General features: G+C 39.7%; 1 protein-coding gene across 1 annotated transcript in view; it reads left to right on the top strand.

Annotated features, from left to right (window-relative positions):
- Positions 1-4,760: 4,760 nt before the first annotated feature.
- SPTLC3 (serine palmitoyltransferase long chain base subunit 3) overlaps positions 4,761-20,553 on the top strand; it is a 147,370-nt gene continuing 131,577 nt past the window's right edge. The window contains exon 1 of the mRNA XM_035005830.1: positions 4,761-5,200. Within this exon, the coding sequence (XP_034861721.1) occupies positions 5,084-5,200 (117 nt within the window). The 5' untranslated portion in view covers positions 4,761-5,083. The remainder of the gene's footprint in view (positions 5,201-20,553) is intronic.

The raw sequence follows: 20,553 nt of genomic DNA, 5'->3' as shown, positions 1-20,553 counted from the left end.
TTAAGTTGAGACATCTAACAGAATACTAATTAATTCATAGACAACATGGGATATTGAGGAGAACTTGGATTTGCCATAAGTTTATTTAAATTTATTTAATTTATATAAGCCGTTTTTTTTTAACTTGGCAAGGTTTTGCTTATTAAGGCTAGAAGTATCTCCAGTAGCCTTTTGAAGTGCTTAAAAGAAAATAAAATACAAGTGTTGTTATGTTTTAAATTTTAAAAGGATTTAATTAAGTTTTACATATTTTAAGGCATGCATTAACTGAGTTTATAAATGGCACTGTTTGCTTCAGGAGAATTTAGCCTACTCTGCATGTATCAGTCAAATATTAGTGAATTAATAATCACAAACACAGTTTTCTTATTTCACACAAAAGTCATAATAAGATTTGTAGATTGAGGGAAAAAAGATTTATAGATTGAACTTAACTAGGTTTTCAATTTGTAATTTAATATGCCAAATATTAATATAAAACCCACTTAAGTAGATTAACATTGCTTTGTGCAAAGAATTTCCTAAGGGAACTAAGAAACTCCAGTGACGAAAATAAAAATTTTTTTTGGATTAATAATATTAGGTAACTTTCACCCAAATTCAGTGGCTTTGAGGAGTTCATCCCCAAACATCTGGAACAGCCAGGTTATAGTAGAGGCTCTGGAGTACTTCTGAGAAGTAACTAGTTTGATGTTTTGAGAGTCTCAACGCTGAAAATCTGGCGGGGTGGGGGGGGCTGGGGGGGTGGGGAGGGGTTGTTGAAGTATAGTTGACACACAATGTTAACATTACAATGTTACATTAGTTTCAGGTATGCAACGTAGAGATTCGACATCTTTATATATTATGCTATGCTCATCACAAGTGACAATGCTATTATAATACCATTGACTATATTCCCTATGCTGTGCCTTTCATCCCCATGACTTATTCATTCCATAACTGGAAGCCTGTACCTCCCACTCCCTTTTACCCATTTTGCCCTTCCCCCCACCCCCCCCCCCCCACAGGAACCATCAGATTGTTCTCTGTATTTATGGGTTTGTTTCTGCTTTTTGCTTGTTTATTCATCTGTTTTATTTTGGGGGTTTCCACATACAAGTGATATCGTATGATATTTTTGTTTCTTTTTCTGACTTATTTCACTTAGCATAATAAGTTTGGGGTTTTCTTTTAACAGATGTTTCATAGCCAAAGAGTCCAAACATCTATAGGTTGGGGGAGACACCTGTTCATTGCTAGGGGTATTCTGAAGGTAACTGCTGCCCCAAAGATTCAGGCACACACTCCCCAGAGGATGATATAAATGAAGAAAAGCAGAATTACTCCACTGTTGCTAACTTTGGAGTAATAGTCATCAATAACAGGGTTTTTTTCTAACTTCAAATAGCATTGCCATTCTATTAGCCAATGTTCCTAAAGAAAAAAAAAAAAAAACCCAAACTGACACTTGACATCTGTAACATTGGTATCTGGCCTTCTGATGTTATGGTGTTTACAACTTATTGATAAGAAAACATTTGGATCTGAATTATCTCGATACTGAAAATTTTCTAGACTGAATTCTTTAGGAAATTTAAATACTTCTCTGTAGAGAAATCTCAGACTATCAAATCCCAGGAGGTATTGAGATGTCATTTGATTTTTGCACCTATTTAATAGACATAAGATTTTCATGGATCAGGAAGGAAAATAAAAATTTATTTCTTATTTGGTCAGTTCAATAAAATGTCTCAAACCATAACAATTTCTGTTATTTCTTTTCATAGTGGTCGATGGTTGTCTGAAGGAGAGCCATCATGATGTGTGGGAAAGGAACTTGCTCCAGACCCAGAGATTCTAGCCTGAGTTCACGCCTGCTTCTGCCACATGGCCCTGGGCTTGTGGAAAGTCACTTAACGCTTTTGCATCAGCGTCACACTCCAGTACATAAGTAAAGATCAAGTCACAGAGAATGAATAGATTTCTAGGCACTGGACAATTCTGACCATTTATTTTGCTCATTTCCTCTCTTTTCTGCCAATGTTTTCAGAACATATTACCAAGCCTCTGAACATCGCTTTCTTGCCTTCTTCTATAAGTAGGCATCTGGGCCAAAAATTCCCTTCAGAGAACACCACAAGGTCATGGTTAACTAATTTTATCTTTGCTTTTAATACACGAATGGACAGGTTTCTTTTTACTTTCACTACAGAGATATCTTGAGTAGAAGGTATGAAGGTGCTGCTAACCCTTGGTTCTGTGAGGTTGGAGACTGCTTTTGTCCCATTCATTGTTGTATGAAAAGGCTTAGCAAATAACTTAATACGTCACAGTTGTTCAAATATTTATTAAGTTTACTGGTTGATCTGAAGTGTGCTTTGTTATTCAGAGACACTAAATCATACCCAATATTTAGCTGGCATTTTAGTGTTGATTGATGTCTTAGTATGTTCAGGCTGTTATAACAATATACCATACACTGGGTGGCTTATAAACAACAGAAATTTATTTCTTATAGTTCTGGAGGCTAGAAGTCCAAGATCAAGGCACTGGAAGATTTGAGCCTACTTCTTAAATGGCTATCGTTTCACCAGAACCTCACCTGGCTGAAGAGGCAAGGGAGCTCTAGTCTCATTTATGAGGACTCCCCCAACATGACCTAATAACTCCCAACTGCCCCACTTGCTAATTCCATCACCTTGGTGGTCACAATCCCAGCCTATGAATTTAGGGGGACACAAAGATTCAGACCATAGTAATCAATGTCCTTAAACTCAAAGCTACAACTCAACTCAAAGAGACTTCCACACTTATTTTGACTGAAGAAACAATGAGTCACCATGATTACACATATCCACAGTACCTAACGCTAAATGGTTGATGTGTTGAGATGATTTTGTGCATATTACAATTCACATATCCGACATAACAAGTAAAGTAGAAAAGTTTCAAGAGTGAGAACATGTAGTAGATATTTCCTAAACGTTGGTGGGTGAGTACCTAACATTGGTAATTGAGATGAGGGGGGAAGAAAAGTGATGCAGATTTCAGTTTTGTTTTAAGATGTTTTCTTTATATACAGTTTTTGTCTCCTTGTAAAAAGAAAATAAAGAAAAACAAAAAGAGAAGGAGGAGGAGACAAGGATAGGAAGAAAGGAAAAAGAGAAATTCAAAACATGAAAGGGAAGAAGGAAGAAGAAAAGAAAAGGAGGTGGGATAGAAACATCTAATGTTCAGAAATTTAGCTAGTTTTATCTCAAAATCTTTATTCCAAAAATAATCTTGTATGGATCATTAGAGCTGGATCAAGATAACACGGTGTCTTCAACTTGTCTTCCTAAGTAAGCTGGGGCAGTCAGGCCAACAGTTATCAGTGTCCCTCCCTACCTTTTCATCTCCCTTTTGCATAAGTCTAGAAGGAAATGGCCAACACAAATTTAGCCCCTGACTCCCAGCATAACAGCCATAGAAGAGAGAGACCAGTGAAAAGCTAGTTCTGCTCTGATGACAAAGTTGGAAGAAATGCAATAAAAAGTCTGAGCTTGAGACACAAAAGGGTGGGCACACTTGGGATTAGCCCCATCCTATCATTTAGCCCAAAACCTTATCTTATTCCTATAGCTCTCCCTGGGGCAGAAAAAAATGGCAACCCTCCTATGCAAATCATGGTTAGAAGAAGCATTATCACCACCTCCTCCATAAACCACATCTTCCTGGAGGGGAAACAAACCCTATCCAAAAGAGCTGAAAGCCAAGAAATGAGGCTCTGACAACAGGGGCCCTCTCTGTTTTTCTCTTCTTATTTTTTGCTGATGTGTGTGTCTTTGTTTTTGTGCACTGACCCAATAAATGGCTGGGGTTTTTATTCCTAAGTGCATGATGTTAAAGAAGTCTCGTTCAGGGGAACCATAACGGTGGGTTTGGGAGGACGGAACAGGCTGTAAATGATTGACACTGTCCAACAAAGCACAATGCCATCTGATGGTGATAGAACACAGACGCCTAATGCACTGAGAGAGAAAGAGTTAATGAGTAAACCACAGGTGTTCAGGACTGGGACACCTAAGTCACCATCTGCCTCACAACACCTGTGTCAGTAACAAACCCAAGCCACACTTTTCTTTTCCTGCTACCCCACTGGATGTTAGCCCACCAAAAATGTTTAGTCTCTTTAGCTGAACAAACTGAGGCAAAAGGAGAGTAAATGGCTCTCCCAAAGTCACATGATAAAATATTGCAGCCTTAACAAGAAACCAAACTTTCTGTCTCCCAGATTTGTGCGCTACTGGTATGCTTGATGAGTTAATACCTCTCATTATATCACTGGTTCTAACATCAGGTGGGTTCTGAATATTATTACTTTTTTGCCATTTTTGGATTATGGTAAAATCCACATCACACAAAATTTCCCATTTTCACTGTTTTTAAGTGTACAGTTCAGTGGCATTAAGTAGTCACACGGTTGTGCAACCATCACCACCATCCACGGAACCAACGGAAACTCTGTGCCCTTGAAACAGTAACTTCTCATTCTCCTTTCCCTCTGGGCAGTCCTGGCAGCCACTGCTAAGTGTCTTTTCACAGAAAAAAAAAAAAAAAAAAGTTGAGCTAGGTTTACAACCAAAAGTTGTAATTAGATACAGGAGGGCGGGGGTGGTGGGAGACATAAATTCGGAACAGACTACAGGTAGGAGACAGGAGACCGTGACTGTGCTGTGTGTGTGTGGTGTGTGTGTGTCTTTAAAAGATGCTCCACCTCCCAGCCCGCCTCCTCGCAGTTTGCCACTGGGGTTTTGCAGTCTCCTGATTTCCTCTTGCCCCCCAAGGAGCCAGCATGGGCAATATCCTTTGTAGTTTCAGAAGCAGGTCTGTTGCCCTGAAGGTCACATTCTGAGCCGAGGAGTATAAAGGTAACCACTTGTTTTTCCTTTCAAAGATCTGCCCCAAAGATAGGCTGTTGCTCTTCTGGAAAGCCTGATCGGTAGGATTCCTTCAGGGGCTCAGCCCAAAGTGCTTCCTCCCATCCCCTCACCAACTTCAAAACCAAAGCTTGCCAAGAACCTCTGGAGGAAAACCTGCTGGATTCCATCATTTCACACAAATGGCTAATCCTGGAGGTGGTGCTGTTTGCAATGGAAATCTGCACAAGCACGAGAAACAGAGCGACGGCTCACCCGGTGGAAACTGCGCAAAGAATGGGATAGTGAAAGAAGCCCAGGTAAGAGGCAAGCCCTCCCCTGTACTCTGAATGACTTGGACATTTCCCTCTTTCTCTCTGGTGCTGTTTGGAGCTGCCGAACTGAAAGTCCTTTCTATGAAGTGTTTTATGTGTTTTGACACTTCAGCTAATTTCAAATGCTTGGCTATGAAAAAGTTGAACTGTGGATTAAGGGGGAGCATGTCTTCTCTGTACAAGAGCGGACACACAGACCCAAGAGCCTTAAACTCCCCAAAATACAAACATATCTACTAGACTTCTGTTCTCTCATGAGTATTTTAGGGGGCAAAGTGCTGAATGCTCAGACCCGTCAGCTGAATTTCCGTGCATCAATCACAGAAGGCTACACTCAGGCTTCAGCAGGAAAAAGAGCGGTGATAGTAAATGTGCTGAGGTGATGTGGTGTGGGCGGCATTTTTCCCCAGTACGTGAGAAATGCCTCTCTGGCTGAAAGGCGAATTCTTTGTGCTGTTTAGTGGAGCATTGTCATGGCTTACAGCTTGATTTGGGGCCAGAGTCCTTCTTTGAAAGGACATCACAGGCATTCCTTTCTGAAACACTTCAGAAAGGGTGGCTTATTGTTCACACTGCACACAGGAACTAAACAGGCTTTTCATTGTTTTCCCATTTGATACTTTTTTGTCTTACTTGGCTCTTGGCGTTGAAAGAATGTTTGATGGGGATGTACTGAGGAGGAGGAGGAGGAACTTCGGAAATATTGTCAGTGTATTCAAAGAGGGAGCCCCGGTGTACGAGGTACCCATAAAAAGGCAGTGCCCTCCTTCTCACGTAATGCCCTGTGCTAAAGCTGCACAGGTGAGCTCACCTGCTTCGCGAGCAAATTAGCATAGCCAAATAGGTGGCTTCACTCTTGGGAAATGTGAAGCTGGGCAGGGAACCCGGGCAGTCCTGCGTTACACATCCCTTAGGAACCAGTATCCACCCAGGGAGAAGGTCAGGTTGTTCTAAGATCACAGGACAGGCAGAGCTGGCTGGGGGCCAGCCCACCACTCAGTAAATTAAATTTGTGCTTCCGGAAGAGGTGGGTGGGGAGGGGTGCTCTGGCACCTGGGGTGTGTGTGAAAGGCTGTGGTCCCAAAATGTGTCCCCTTCTTAACAACAGGCATTACCCTAGTCTTGGACGTATCCACTAAAAACCTCAGGCCTGGCCTCTCCCAGCTGAGTATCTGAAACCTATCGCAATATGAAGAGAAAACATTCATCTCCTATCTTCCTCATGAGGACAATCCTAATAATATCCACCATCTATTTGTCAGTAAGTGTTGATTCAGACTGCTAACCACCCAAGATGCTCCTTGACCCTGAAATGCTGTAAACACTGGCCACACACCCACTCACCCTCTCGGCCAGTCTGACGCTGAGGCCTCTCATTTGGGCAGAAGGGCCTTCAAAGCCGTTCTTATGTTTCTTCACCTAATCTTGGTTTTGTAACCACCTTCTAGTGTCTGAGATTAGAAACTAGGCTCAGTGGTTACAACCACTCCTAAGTAAAGATGAAACTCAAGATCCTAAAGATTCATTACTAAGTACTCCTGTAAGATTGAAAACACCCTTGGACATCAAGGCCTCTCTTAAAGCAGCAGGAAATAGGAGGATGGCAATTGCCTCTTCCAACAGCTCACTCTGAAGGGCCATCCAGAACCTGTTGGTTCAGATATATTTAGGTGTTACTAAATTGAAATTGGCTTTCACTGAAAGTTTCAATTATGACTTGAAAAATATTTTCCAGAAAGAATAAACCCTGCTGAGATCTTGGTGCAGGAAGACAGACAAGGGCCTGTTTTCCCCTTGAGGAGGATGCAGTCATCTTTACTACATGATCTTCTGTCACTAGTTTTAGTACATTTTGCTTTGGAGACCTTTACCCAACAGGTCTTAACCAAAACCCTTGCCAGTTGACAAGAACAATTCATAAAGTCTTACAGATATTCCAGGCCAGTGGTCTTCCCAACATGGTCTGCCAGGCTTAAGGTCCTATGAAGTGGGATCTAAGATTCTACCAGCTTCTCCCAAGATCCCTTCATACTTTCCTTTCCTGCTTCTTTGCAATCATACGGCAATACCTCTGTTTCTTTTATGTGTCACAGGACCCTGTAGGGCTCTGAACAAAGGGTTGTTTGGCGTAAAAAAGAATATGAAAATCACTGTTAGGCACTCTCTCCAGAACCCTCCTTCTCTTTGTTCCGGTGTAGCCTGGTTTTGATACCCTCGCACTAGAGTCCAGCTCACATACCCAATCTCAAGTTTAGCAAGGCAGCCAGACTCCTTCTGTCTGGAAAACTTCCAATTCCTTTCTGGAGCTTTTCAGAGCTTGACCCTATCACATGTTGTCTTCTCTTTAAACCCCACATGACCTGAGGATGCACTGATCCTTGGTTTTCATCACTGATTAAGTCCATGTATTTGTTCACTTGTAATATGTCATCCTACCTCTTACTTCTGACAGATGGAGCCTCAGTCAGTAACAGAACACTCTTGTCCTAAAGGATTTGTTTTCCCTCCTCATGAGCATATCCGTGTAAATGATGGAAGGGCCCTTAATATCTTAACTCAAACTTGATACTTCCTATTGATTTACTAATTCCCATAAAATTAATTGGGGTTTAGTATTCACATAATTGCTTTTTCACTCCCACTATTTTTGACCTATCCATTCATATTAACAAAGCCTAAACCTGGGGAGGTAGTCCTAGTGTCTTCATTGTTCTGAATACTACATCTCCTCCAAGTTATCCTTTCGTGGGATGGGATCTGTATTTTCCCTTGTTATTTCTATAGGATCAAGGAAAACTGTTGAACTTTTCCCTAATCATTCCTTTCCTAGAAAACAAAAATGTCCTGACATTAGAGTTATTCTAATTCACTGAGTTCTTGACCGTGAATATTGTACTTTATAAAGTATAGTATAGACAGCCCTGAGAGGTAGTCATTCTTTCCACCATCTATTCATTCATGCACCAATATCTATTAAGAATCTGTTGTCCTTGGGACATATAAAAAGATGTACAAGAAGAGACCATTTAGCTATTAGGAGAAAGCTTATATTAAAATTGCACAGTAAATACATTAAGTTAAATGATGGCACAGGACAAGAGCTGTCACAAAGCAAGCATGATTTAAGGACAAATGAGTGATACAGATATTAAATACCAGAAATTTAGAGAGGAGGAAAACAATAGCATGTATCAGTGGTGTGCTACATACCAGGACTCAGCTAAACACTTTATGTAGACATCTCTTAGACCCTCATTACAGCCCCAAGAAGTGGTAGCATCATGCCCAGTTTACAGATGAAGAAACATAAGAGATTAAGGAACTTGTGCAGAATTACAAGCAGCATAGTCAGGATTTGAACATATTGGCCCAAAGCCAGTTCCCTTTCTACTACATTCTAAGAAACTCCAAGTTGGGATGGTCGGTGATGGCTTTGTAGAGCCGGGAGGACTCACACTGAATCTGGAGACATTTGAAATGGCAGAGCAAATGGGGAGTTTATTCCTGGGGGCCAAATAAGGAAAAGAAGGGAGAGGAGTCCCACAGATGAATGTAAGCATTGCTAGGTGAAGGGCCAGGAAGCATAGGTCATAAATCATTCCAGAAAGGAAGGGGGGGGGGGGGAAAGCAAAGGCTGTGAGGCATGACAGAGTGCAGAGCATTTGAGAGATTTCTCAATTTGGTGAGGCTTCAGCGTAAGAAGGAGTGGGAGTGCCACGCCCAGCTGGTGCTCAGTAAATGCTAGATAAAGGGGAAAGATTAGGCAGGTTCGTGGAAACTCTTCCTAGCTCTATAACCATTGAATATGAGCCTTCTGTTCTCCTCATTTTTCATATCCTTCTGAAGCCCACAATGTCCTGGTACATCAGCTTTTCTGTTACAGTATAAATGTCTGGACAGTGAGAACCATAACTCACAGTTTAATTGCACACAGTTGTAGCTGTCTGACAGACCCTTGTAAATATTCATGTCTGTGGGGGCTGTCTAGGCTGCACACTGATGGAAACAGAGGTCAATAATCTCACCAATTATAAGGAGAACTCATAAACTACAAGTTTTGCAGATCCCTTGGAATTGCTCTGAATGTTCATCCACTCTTGTCTTCCACAATCATTCTCTAGTACCTTTTGTTTTTTGGTTCTTATTTCCTTTAACAAATCCTCAATGTGACAAAGTTTCTCTGTGATCTTAAAGAATCCTATTTTTTCATGGGCTCATCATTCTAAAGCAATCCCATATGTCAGGTGTTAACAGCTATTCGAATGAAAATATTCTGTCTCCATTTGTAGTAGCTCACCAATGTGGCAGATAAGTAAATAAATAATTATAATATTTAACAACAAGTTCTATAATAGATGTTGCAATTATCTACTACTGTGTAACAAATACCACAAAATTCAATAGTTTTAAACAATTAGGTTTAAAGAATCTGGTCTAGGAATTCAGGAAAGGTTTGGTAGGGATGGCTGTCTGTGCTCCATATGGTGTTTAATGAGCATCCAATATGGACCCACTGAGACCTTGGTACTGGCTGTTGTCTGGGAACCTTATATCTCCTTCACAGGAATACCCTCTCCATGTGGTCTCTCAGTATCAACAGAGTAACTCAAGCTTCTTTAAATGAAGGCTGGTTTCCAAGAGAGTGAAAATGGAAACCACACATCATCTAAAGGCTTAGGCTCACTTCTACCACATTCTGTTGTCAGAGTTAGTCACAAGGCCAGCCCAGATGCAAGGGGAAGGGAAATGGGCTCTGCTTCTTAACAGGGCAAGTTTGCAAAATCATATTACAAAAGGTTGTGAGGGATTGGAGGAATTATTGTGACCATCTTTGGAAACAGTCCATCACAGCAGAGATCTATGAACCATGTTTGGTAATACAGAAAAGGAGACATCTGACCCAGGATAAGAAGGCAAAGAAATCACTCTTGGCCTAACTCTTAAAGGCAGAGTAGCCAGGCACACAGTCATGGAAAGGCATTCTAACAGAAGGAAACACTCTTAGAAAGATACAAAACATCAAGACATGATGTGTTTGGTCATTGGATGTTGGGTAAATGGGACTAAGTTTAGGATGTTTAATGGAGATAAACAGGTAATAAGCCTGTAGAAGTAGGTGGGATAAGATCATAAAATATCTTTGTCTTAGTTTATACTCCCCAAGAAACAGACTCAGACATAAGGATTTGAGGCAATAAATTTATTTGGGAGGTGAACCCAGGAATTAGGGGAATGGAGAAGGGAGACACAGAAGAAAAGGAAGTCAATACATTCGTGAACAGGTTACCACTGTTGGCAACCAGAGCTCAGATTTGGAGGGGGAGGGGGCAACTCAATAATGGTGTAGAATATGCCTCAAAGTTGTCCCAACTAAGTCACAATAAAAAGAGGTATGTATCAACTAACTACTGTCCATCATCAGTTGAGGGATTCTCCCAGGAACATCAACCACAGAGCACTACATATGACCAGAGAAAGCCCTCAACTGAGCTACAGGTGCTTGCAGTAAGAAATCATCAGAATGCCAGAGGATCTGGATAGCAACAAAAGTGTATAGCCATATATATTTGTAATGAGGGAGCTTTGAGAAGAGAATTGGCAAGATCAGATATGGCTTTCTTAGGCTGTGTGGGTTTTATCTCTGGCAACTTTTAGAATATGGCGTTATGGATTATCTTTGGCCTAATGGACTAGTCATCATGGAAGACTAGATTATGCTATTAAGCAACATAAATAGAACCTCCTCCTACTGTAGCTGGCAATGGAGAAAACAAGTGGAGTATGTCAGGATTGAATATCATTGCCATGATTTTCTCCCTTTGCACTAAAAGAAAGTGAAAAAGTAGAAACTATGAAGAAAAATTTAGTGAATTTTATCTACATAAAATAATCTAGGGGCGCCTGGGTGGCTCAGTCGTCAAGCGTCTGCCTTCAGCTCAGGTCATGATCCCAGGGTCCTGGGATGGAGCCCCGCATTGGGCTCCCTGCTCTGTGGGGAGCCTGCTTCTCCCCCTCCCACTTCCCCTGCTTGTGTTCCTGCTCTCACTGTGTCTCTCTCTGTCAAATAAATAAATAAAATCTTAAAAAAAAAAAAATCTAAAACTCTGTATGGGAAAAAACATAAAGAACAATGAATAAAAATCAATTGGAAAATGTAATTGAAATAAAACTCTATTTACACTAGCATCAGAAATATGTTGTACTTGGGGGTGTGTGGGTGGCTCAGATGGTTAAGCGTCTGCCTTCGGCTCAGGTCATGATCCCAGGGTCCTGGGATCAAGTCCCACATCGGGCTCTCTGCTCCTTGGGAGCCTGCTTCTCCCTCTGCCTCTCTCTCTCTCTGTCTCTCATGAATAAATAAATAAAAATCTTTGAAAAAAAAAAGAAATATGTTGTACTTGGGAATAAATGTAAGAAGTGAAAATCAGTTTGAAGAGAAAATCAATTTTGAAGAGCAGTATTTAAATGCTGCTGAGGGGGCGCCTGGGTGGCTCAGTTGGTTAAGCGACTGCCTTCAGCTCAGGTCATGATCCTGGAGTCCCGCGATCGAGTCCCGCATCGGGCTCCCTGCTCGGCGGGGAGTCTGCTTCTCCCTCTGACCTTCCCCCCTCTCATGCTCTCTCTCTCTATCTCATTCTCTCTCTCAAGTAAATAAATGAAATCTTTATAAAAAAAAATAAATGCTGCTGAGGGACATAAAAGAAAACTGGAATAAGTGAAAAGACATACAATCTTCATGGATAGGAAGACTCAAGATGAAAGCTATGTTAATTCTGCCTAAATTAATCCATAAATTTCATGTGAGCCCAATAAATGAAACATCTTTTTTTGAACCAGAAGAATGACTTTTAAAAATAATATGGAGAAATTAACAAGCAAGAATAAACAGTAAATTTATGAAAAAGAATGGTATTGAGAGGGAACCAGCACTACCAACTAATAACGCATGTTATTCAGCACAAGAATTAGAGTGGTTTTATACTAGCACATGGAACACACAGATAAATATTATATTTAATTGTTAAAATTAATCCATAATGTGCTAAAAATATAAATTTTAATAATATTTGCATGTAGAAACTATAATATAATATTCAGAAGCCATAAAAGAAGACATTGAAAATTTGGCTACATAAAAATCAAATATTTCTTTCTGCAAGGCAACAAAACAAAAATAGCACCATAAAATAATCAGAAGGTAAATTACAGACTGGGAAAAATGTTTGCAATTCATATCATGAAATGCAATGTCTTAGTATATAAAAATCTTTTATAAACCAATACAGAAAAATGTACAAAACCAAAGCAAAAAGTATAGGGAAAGATATGAAAAAAGTCCAAGTGGAAATACGAAAGGTAAGAAATGGGAAGAGAAGATCAGGGAAGTGAGGAAAGGGAAGGAAAGGAATATACTAGAATCAGTTTCCATGAGAAGGGAAAGAAAAGATCATTTTTCAGGTTGTGTCTGTAAGGTACAAAAGCAAGTTAAAACTTAATTGATATAATTATTTTGATCACTTTGATAATAATAGTAAGGCCAATAAATAACATTATTGGTAATCACTCCCTGCCAGGTCCTTTTATAAAATTTGCCTCATTTAATTCTCATAACCATACTGCCAAATGGATATATGAGCCATGTTGGTATAGATGAGAAAATTGAGGCTCTGAGAACATAAATAACTTCCCAAGGGCACACAGCTAGAAGAAAACTGGGACATAATCTCTAGATCATACCCCATCGCCAGTTTCTTTTTACTCCAACACTTTGCCCTGGACCCCATGGTATTATCTGCTTTCGATTAAAATAAGCCTAGAAACCTTTACCTTAAGAACAGACCTGTACCTCTGAAATAAATAATACATTATATGTTAAAAAAAAAAAGAAGAAGATAGTAGTAAGGGTAAAATGAAGGAGGGGAAATCAGAGGGGGAGACAAACCATGAGAGACTATGAACTCTGAGAAACAAACTGAGGGTTCTAGAGGGGAGGGGGATGGGGGAATGGGTTAGCCTGGTGATGGGTATTAAAGAGGGCACGTATTGAATGGAGCACTGGGTGTTATATGAAAACAATGAATCATGGAACACTACATCAAAAGCTAATGATGTAATGTATGGTGATTAACATAACATAATAAAATTAAAAAAAAAAACAGAAATAGTAAAAAAAAAATTTATACTTATATAAGAGGACAAGCATATAAGATTGGAAACACACAAACCAAAATTCTAAAACGATATAATGTGCAAGCATTATGGGTGTTTTTTCTTCTTTTTAAGGTTTTAGTTCTAATATTTCAAAATGAAAAATATAACCTAATGTAAATAAAAAGCTTTATCATAACTATTAAAAAAAAAAGACCTGAAAATAGTTCCAGTTGCCTAAGTTATCAAAGAAAAGAAAGAGGCTTATGCTTTCATTGTAACCACAAATAGTCTAGAATATCATTCTCCCACTCCTAATACATATTGGTCTATAGTTAAGAACTTTTGGAGGTAACCAAGAAAATAATAATTATGATAATCCCCAACATGTATTGAGTCTTTCTAAATGCCAGGCATTCTAAGTGCTTTGGATTCATCATCTTGTGACATTCTTCTGAGGTAAATACTATTATTATCAGACCCATTTTATTTATTTTATTTTATTTTATTTTTTAAGATTTTATTTATTTATTTATTTATTTATTTATTTATTTATTTATTTATTTATTTGATAGAGAGAAAAAAAACACATAGGGGTGGGAGGGCCGGGGAGGGGCAAAGGGAGAAGTAGAGGGACAAGCAGACTCTGCAGTGAGCCTGGAGCTGAGGAGGACTCTATCCTATGACCCTGAGATCATGACCTGAGCTGAGATCAAGTCAGATGCTTAACCCACTGAGCCACCCAGGAGCCCCTATCAGACCCATTTTAGAGGTCTGATAGAGGAAACAGAAAGTTTAAGTAAGTTAACCATGGTCCTCAGCTCACAAGTATCAACTCTGGGTTTGGAAACTAGGTTTGTCTAATTCTAGAACCCAAGTCCTTAGTCTACACTGCTCCTCTAACCACAAGATATTAGTAGAAATGGGATTCATACCTCCTTCCACAGGGAAGGGGCAAACTGAACTCAGCCTTCAAGGGTAGAGTCAGTGTGGGTTAAAGGTATTGTGGATTGTTTTGCTTGCTTTCTTTATTGTTCTTAATGAAAATTTAGCTTAGCACCAAACAGTCACATACCAGAGCTTTCAATATGCAACACAGTCCACTCATGGACAAACTACATCACTGCACTGGCCACCCCCCACCCCATTCTTCACTTTAAACAACTCTGAATTTAAAGAAAATTGACCCATGTAACTCTAAGTCATATGGATTCAGACTGAACCCCAGATGGAGCTCTGGAGATAATTTGGTTTTCAGAAGCTTCTTTAAGGGCACATGGCCACCCTTGAATAGGCAGTTAACTTAGCACAGGATTTCCTGGTAATAGTGATACCTTGGACATGTGATGTGATAGATGGAGGATACTTGCAAATTCTTTGAGGTATTTCCCTTTGAATCTGGGCTGGACCTAATGACTTACTTGGCCAACAGCATGAGACAGAGGGGATAATATGGAATTTCTGAGACAGTTACAGGAAGCCTTGTGGCTTGAACCCAGTCCTCTTAGAACACTCACTCTTGGAACCCAGCCACCATGCTTGAAGAAAGCCCAGGCAGTCCCAAAGAGAAGCCCAAGTAGAAAGAAGCCAAGTGTCCTTGCTGTGTCCCTGGCTAAGATGCAGCACCAGTGTAGACTGTGTGAGTAACCTATCTTGGAAGTAGGTCCTCCAGCCCCGGTGTCTATCTGCTCCTATTGATACTTCATGCAGTATAGATGTGTCGTCCCTACTGAGCCCTGCTCAAATGATAGATTCCTGAGCAAACAAATGACGTTTTAACTGTGACAATGGTTTGTTAAGCTACAATAGATAAATGAGCATGTGGATATTCTATTTCTTTAAAATGCCTAGAAAAAACACTCTGCAATCTCACTTAATAACCATTTTTAGTGCTGGCATTTGCATTTTGAGGGAAGAGTTTTCTGGGCCATCCATTTGCATTTAACCTGTGGCAAAGATGTCTTTCCTGAAGCTGTACACTTTTATTTTGTTTTGCTTGTGTTTTAAAATAAGGACTATATGCTTTAAGATGAGTGTCTGGTGGGTATATCCAAATACCAGATACAATAAACTCAAATATCACCAATGCAAAAACACAATCATTTGGATGCTATTAAGTCTGATGTGTAATTATTCAACCTGAGGGGGCTGTAATTTACTGCATTATCTATGAAGAAAGAGCTGACTCAGGAGCACTTGTGTGTTCAGGTGCAGATGTTTTTTATTAATTAAAATAATACATGTTTTTAATTAAATATATTTAATATCTGCCAATTAAGTACTAATTTTATCTATTTGTTAAAGTTTCCTAGAACAACTTTCCCTTTGGAACTACTGCTAGAGATAGATTAATATTAACTTAATTACGTGTGAGAGATCAACTACATTTATTTTTAAATACACTTAATCTTTTTACTAAGTATTGCCACATTTGTCTCAGTAGGCCTGAACTAATGTAGTTTTTCTGGAATTCTGAAGTATCCCAACCTATAAATTCATGTGAGAAGGAGCCGTTGCCGCCAAATTAGAAACAAATTAGATTAACCATTAAAAAAACAAAACAAAACACTGTAAGCATAGCTCTGAGTATTCAAAATCCTTTTCCACAATCTACTTTATCCATCACACTGCCAATCTGAATATTGCTGTCTCAAGAGTTTTACCATATTGGTTGACATACCATATGATTTTCAAAAGAAGCTGGAAATCCAAATGGAATGGAAAGAGATGAATCCGAATGGGATGGGAAGAGGTGCCAAGGAGAAAAATATCCTGATTTTTAAGTATTGGCATCTAATCTTTAAAAATTCAAATAGTGTAGATTTCAAAGAAACATTGCTACTAGACAAAAATCTGTAACCTCCAAGTGATCAGCAAATAGGATGAGAAAACTAAGAGGTCATTAATTGAGTGTTCTTTTCTCATATATATTAGGGAAAATGGCTCAGGGAATTTGGCTCTTCTTAATTTAGACTTTATATTTATTTATTTATTTATTAGAGAGAGAGAGAGAGCGAGAGAGGGAACACAAGCAGGGGGGGTGGGAGAGGGAGAAGCAGGCTTCCCGCTGCGCAGGGAGCCCGATGTGGGACTCGATCCCAGGATCCTGGGATCATGACCTGAGCCAAAGGCAGACGCTTAACGACTGAGCCACCCAGGCACCCCTAGACTTTATATTTTTAAAAAGCAATAGATGAGTCTCACATCTTCATTTTCCTGAATTGTTATATCAACATTTGATCCTGGGATGTGCAATTTGAGGAATAATTATGACCAACCACACATACTTGATTTCCCTGACCAAATATTAGGTCCCATTTGTTGAAATGTCCAAGAACTGACAATATTTTACTGGTCAAATCTCATCTCTCAAGCTTCATAGGAAGTGACATACAAACCTTTTGTTAGATAATGCAATCATAAGGCCTGGTCACTATTATTGTTCTCTATATATGCTATAACTGGGCCTTCAAAAGTTGCCTCCGAAAAAGGCTATGTGCAAGTCATGATTATCCTCATAACTACAAGTTATACCTGACTGTTTTTTCTCTGCTATGTTGGGCTTAGGCTCTTGGAAGTCAAGGATACTCTTGAGAAGCTGATAGATACTTCCTATGGGAAGATCAATATGTCCATAATCACAAAGCTTTCCACATAGAGAATTCATGCCTTCCCTGACTTTCTCAGATCCCCAGGATAAGAACCTCAGCTCTGGAGTGCCTTTATTAATTACCCTACATCTGCTCTCACAACCCAACCAGAAAAACCAGCAAATCAACCTCTCAGGAGAAGATAGGGTAAGGGATTCACAAGTTGATTCACCAAAGAGAAAAACACACTTAACCCAAAGCCATTCAGGTGACAAGCCCCACATGTGTTATTTATTTATTTATTTATTTATTTATTTATTTATTTATTTATTTATTTGGAAAATTTATGTTAGAATTTTGCTTTCTAAAATACCACAATGAAGGGGCGCCTGGGTGGCTCAGTTGGTTAAGCGACTGCCTTCAGCTCAGGTCATGATCCTGGAGTCCCGAGATCGAGTCCCGCATCGGGCTCCCTGCTCGGCGGGGAGTCTGCTTCTCCCTCTGACCCTCCCCCCTCTCATGCTCTCTCTCTATCTCATTCTCTCTCTCAAATAAATAAATAAAATCTTAAATAAATAAATAAATAAATAAATAAATAAATAAATAAAATGAAATACTACAACGCATTCATATTTCTTTTACTATAAAACCACTTTTAAATCCTCCACTTAAAACCTTGAGTAAAACTGAACTCAAAGTTAAAAAGGCATTTTCTTTTCTGGTGGCTTTTCACACCCCAGCACTCGTCAGGATTTCCCAGGTGTCCTTAGAGAGGAATGGATAGCAGGAAGACCAATATTCAACATTGCGTGGAACCGGGTTTGAGTCCCAGCTCTGGGCCTTACTAGCTCTGCCACATTGGGCAGATAGCTTCGTGTCTCTGATCTATACCCCACAAGGCAATGGTGAAGATTAAATGAGATAGAATATGTAAGGCTCCCCCATAACTATCAGATATATAGTAGATAGTCAATAAATGATAGATATTATCTATTAAAGTTAGGCTAAAGCCATCTCTTTCTCCTTTGCTGCTATTATAAGAGTGTTTGGTACAAAGTCTGGTGTATATATATATATATATATGTATATACTCAATAAATGATAGTCTTAAACCCTCAAATGCCATCATCCAATGGTGCCTCCTCAGACCTCATTTTACTTGACCTGTGAGCAACATCTGACACAAGTAATCACCCCCTCCTCCTTAAATCACATTCTTCTCTTGGCTTCTAGGATACAACACTCCTATATCATTAACTATTCCTTTATAGTTTCCATTCCTGGTTTCTCTTCATCTCCTTGACCTTTAAACAATGGAGCGACACAAGGCTCAGTCCTTGCACCTCTTCTCTTTTCTGTGTTTCTTTAATGATAATCTGATCTTGTCTCATCATTGTGTGTGTGTGTGTGTGTGTGTCTATTTCATTTCCAATTACCTACTTTCCATCTGGGTAATCAAAAGGCAACTCCAACTTACCATGTCCAAAATTGAGCTCCTGAGTCTCCCACCCTTCACCTTCAAACCTGCTCCCCTTATAGTGTTTCTTGTCCCAGGAAATGGCAACTCTTTCCTTCCAGTGGCTCAAATCAAAACTCAAGTATCGTCCATGACTTTTCTCTCTCATTTGACATTCAGTCAGTCAGCAAATTCATGTTCCTACTTCCACAGTATATCCAGAATCTACTTCTCACCTCCCCACAGCAACCACCCTGGTCTTAGCCACCATTACCTCTCACCTGAATCGTTACAGGAGGCTCATCTCTTCTCTCTGTGTTCCAGTTACCTATTGCTTGCATAACCAACCATCCCAACACATAGTGTCATTCAACAATAATCATTTTATTATGCTCATAGATTCTGCTGGTCAGGAATTCAGAAAAGACACACCAGGACAGCTCTTTTTCTGTTCCATGATATCTGGGGCCTCAACTGCACGACTCTTGGTTAGATAGATCTGGAACAGCTGGGCCAGAAGGATCTGTCTCCACGATGGCTTCTTCACTCCCAGGTCTGACATCAGGGCTGGAATAACTGAAAGAGAAGACAAGTAGGGATTACCAGTGTGGCCTCTCTGGCAGGAGGGCTTTAAGAGTGTTTTCTAGTAAATGGAGTAGAAATCTCATGGCTTTGTGTGGCCTAGCCTCAGAAGTCAGCTTCACTTCCACCCTACTCTATAGGCTGAAGTAGTGACAAGCAAGCCCACGCGGTTCAAGGGGAAGGGACCTCCTCCCACACCAACTTCTTAATGGGAAGAATATCAAAGAATTCATAGACAAATTTTACCTTGCCTTCCCTTCCACCACCATCAGCAAGATTGTTTTCAACAGAACAGTCAGAGGGATCTTGTTGAAATAGAATCCAGAGATCTCACTCTTCTGCCCAAATCCTTCCCATGGCTCCCATTTTATTCAAAAGACAAAATCCTTACAATGGCCTAATAAGGCCCCATGGCTTGGTCCTCTTCCACTCACCCCCTGCTCTTTTTCCCAGTGCTTAATCTATTCCAGCCACACTAGAGCAAGCAGGCCATACATCCTCCCATTTGGGGACATTCACAATTCCTCTCCTGTATGCACTTCCCAGATGTCCACATACCTGCACCCTCCCTGCCCTCAAGTCCTCACTCAAATGTTAGCTTCTCTGTGAGATATAAGCTCACGACCCTATCTAAAATTGCAAACCTTCTCACCCCCTACCTTACCTTCTTGATTGTTTCCATTAGTCCGTAACACTGTGTACAAACACACACACACACACACACACACAAATTGATTTCCAATCTCTTATCTGTTTCATCTTCTAGAATATAAGCACCATCACCATGTGGGCAGGGTTTTCTGTCTTATTTATAGCTGAATCCCCAGCACCTAGACCAGAGCCTGTACATAGTAGGTGCTCGATAATATTTGTAGAATGAATAAAGACCACCTATTTGTGTTAATCTATTGTTTGTAAGAATCTCATTTCAGTTTATTTTATTTGCTATTTCAATTGCCATTTGCTTTCCATATGCCTACTTCTTTAAAATATGGGGAAAGCCCCACTTAATGTGATATACAGGCTTCTTTGTAAATTTCAAAGTGTACAACCTCTTACTGATTAATTTATAGGTCTCCTAACCTTTGTTGGAGAACGTGGCTACTATTCATTGTCCTCTTTTTAAAAATCACCAAATCACTAGATTATTTTGTATGACCAGGTAGCTACATGGTCATACATTTTATACTGACATCCAGATACTATATATACTCTAGGCCTGGGGTCAGGGAACATGCTTTAAGCAAGTGGAACTTTTTAAAGGAAATGAAAACAGAAATTAAATATCACTGATGCATCCTGATGATTCCTGCCTCTTAGTAGGAGATGAAACATGCCTGGATTAGAGAGAAAATGACAAATACCTCAGGGTATATAAGCCTGTCATCTGGTTTTAATAAAAGTGCATTCTTAGGGTTGAATGTCCAAATTTTCCCCTACCAATGTCCCTATATATAAGATGATTTTTAAAATATCATTTAACAAATGTTTACATCACACTACATGCTAAGAACCTTACAAATACTACTAACTCACTTGTTCCTCACAACAAATTTATGAGT

This window comes from Mirounga leonina, unplaced genomic scaffold, assembly GCF_011800145.1.
Source record: "Mirounga leonina isolate KUSES-001 unplaced genomic scaffold, KU_Mleo_1.0 Mir_150, whole genome shotgun sequence".
Classification (NCBI taxonomy): domain Eukaryota; kingdom Metazoa; phylum Chordata; class Mammalia; order Carnivora; family Phocidae; genus Mirounga; species Mirounga leonina.
The sequence above is the reverse complement of the archived record's forward strand: the minus strand, read 5'-3'. Positions and strand labels throughout refer to the sequence as shown.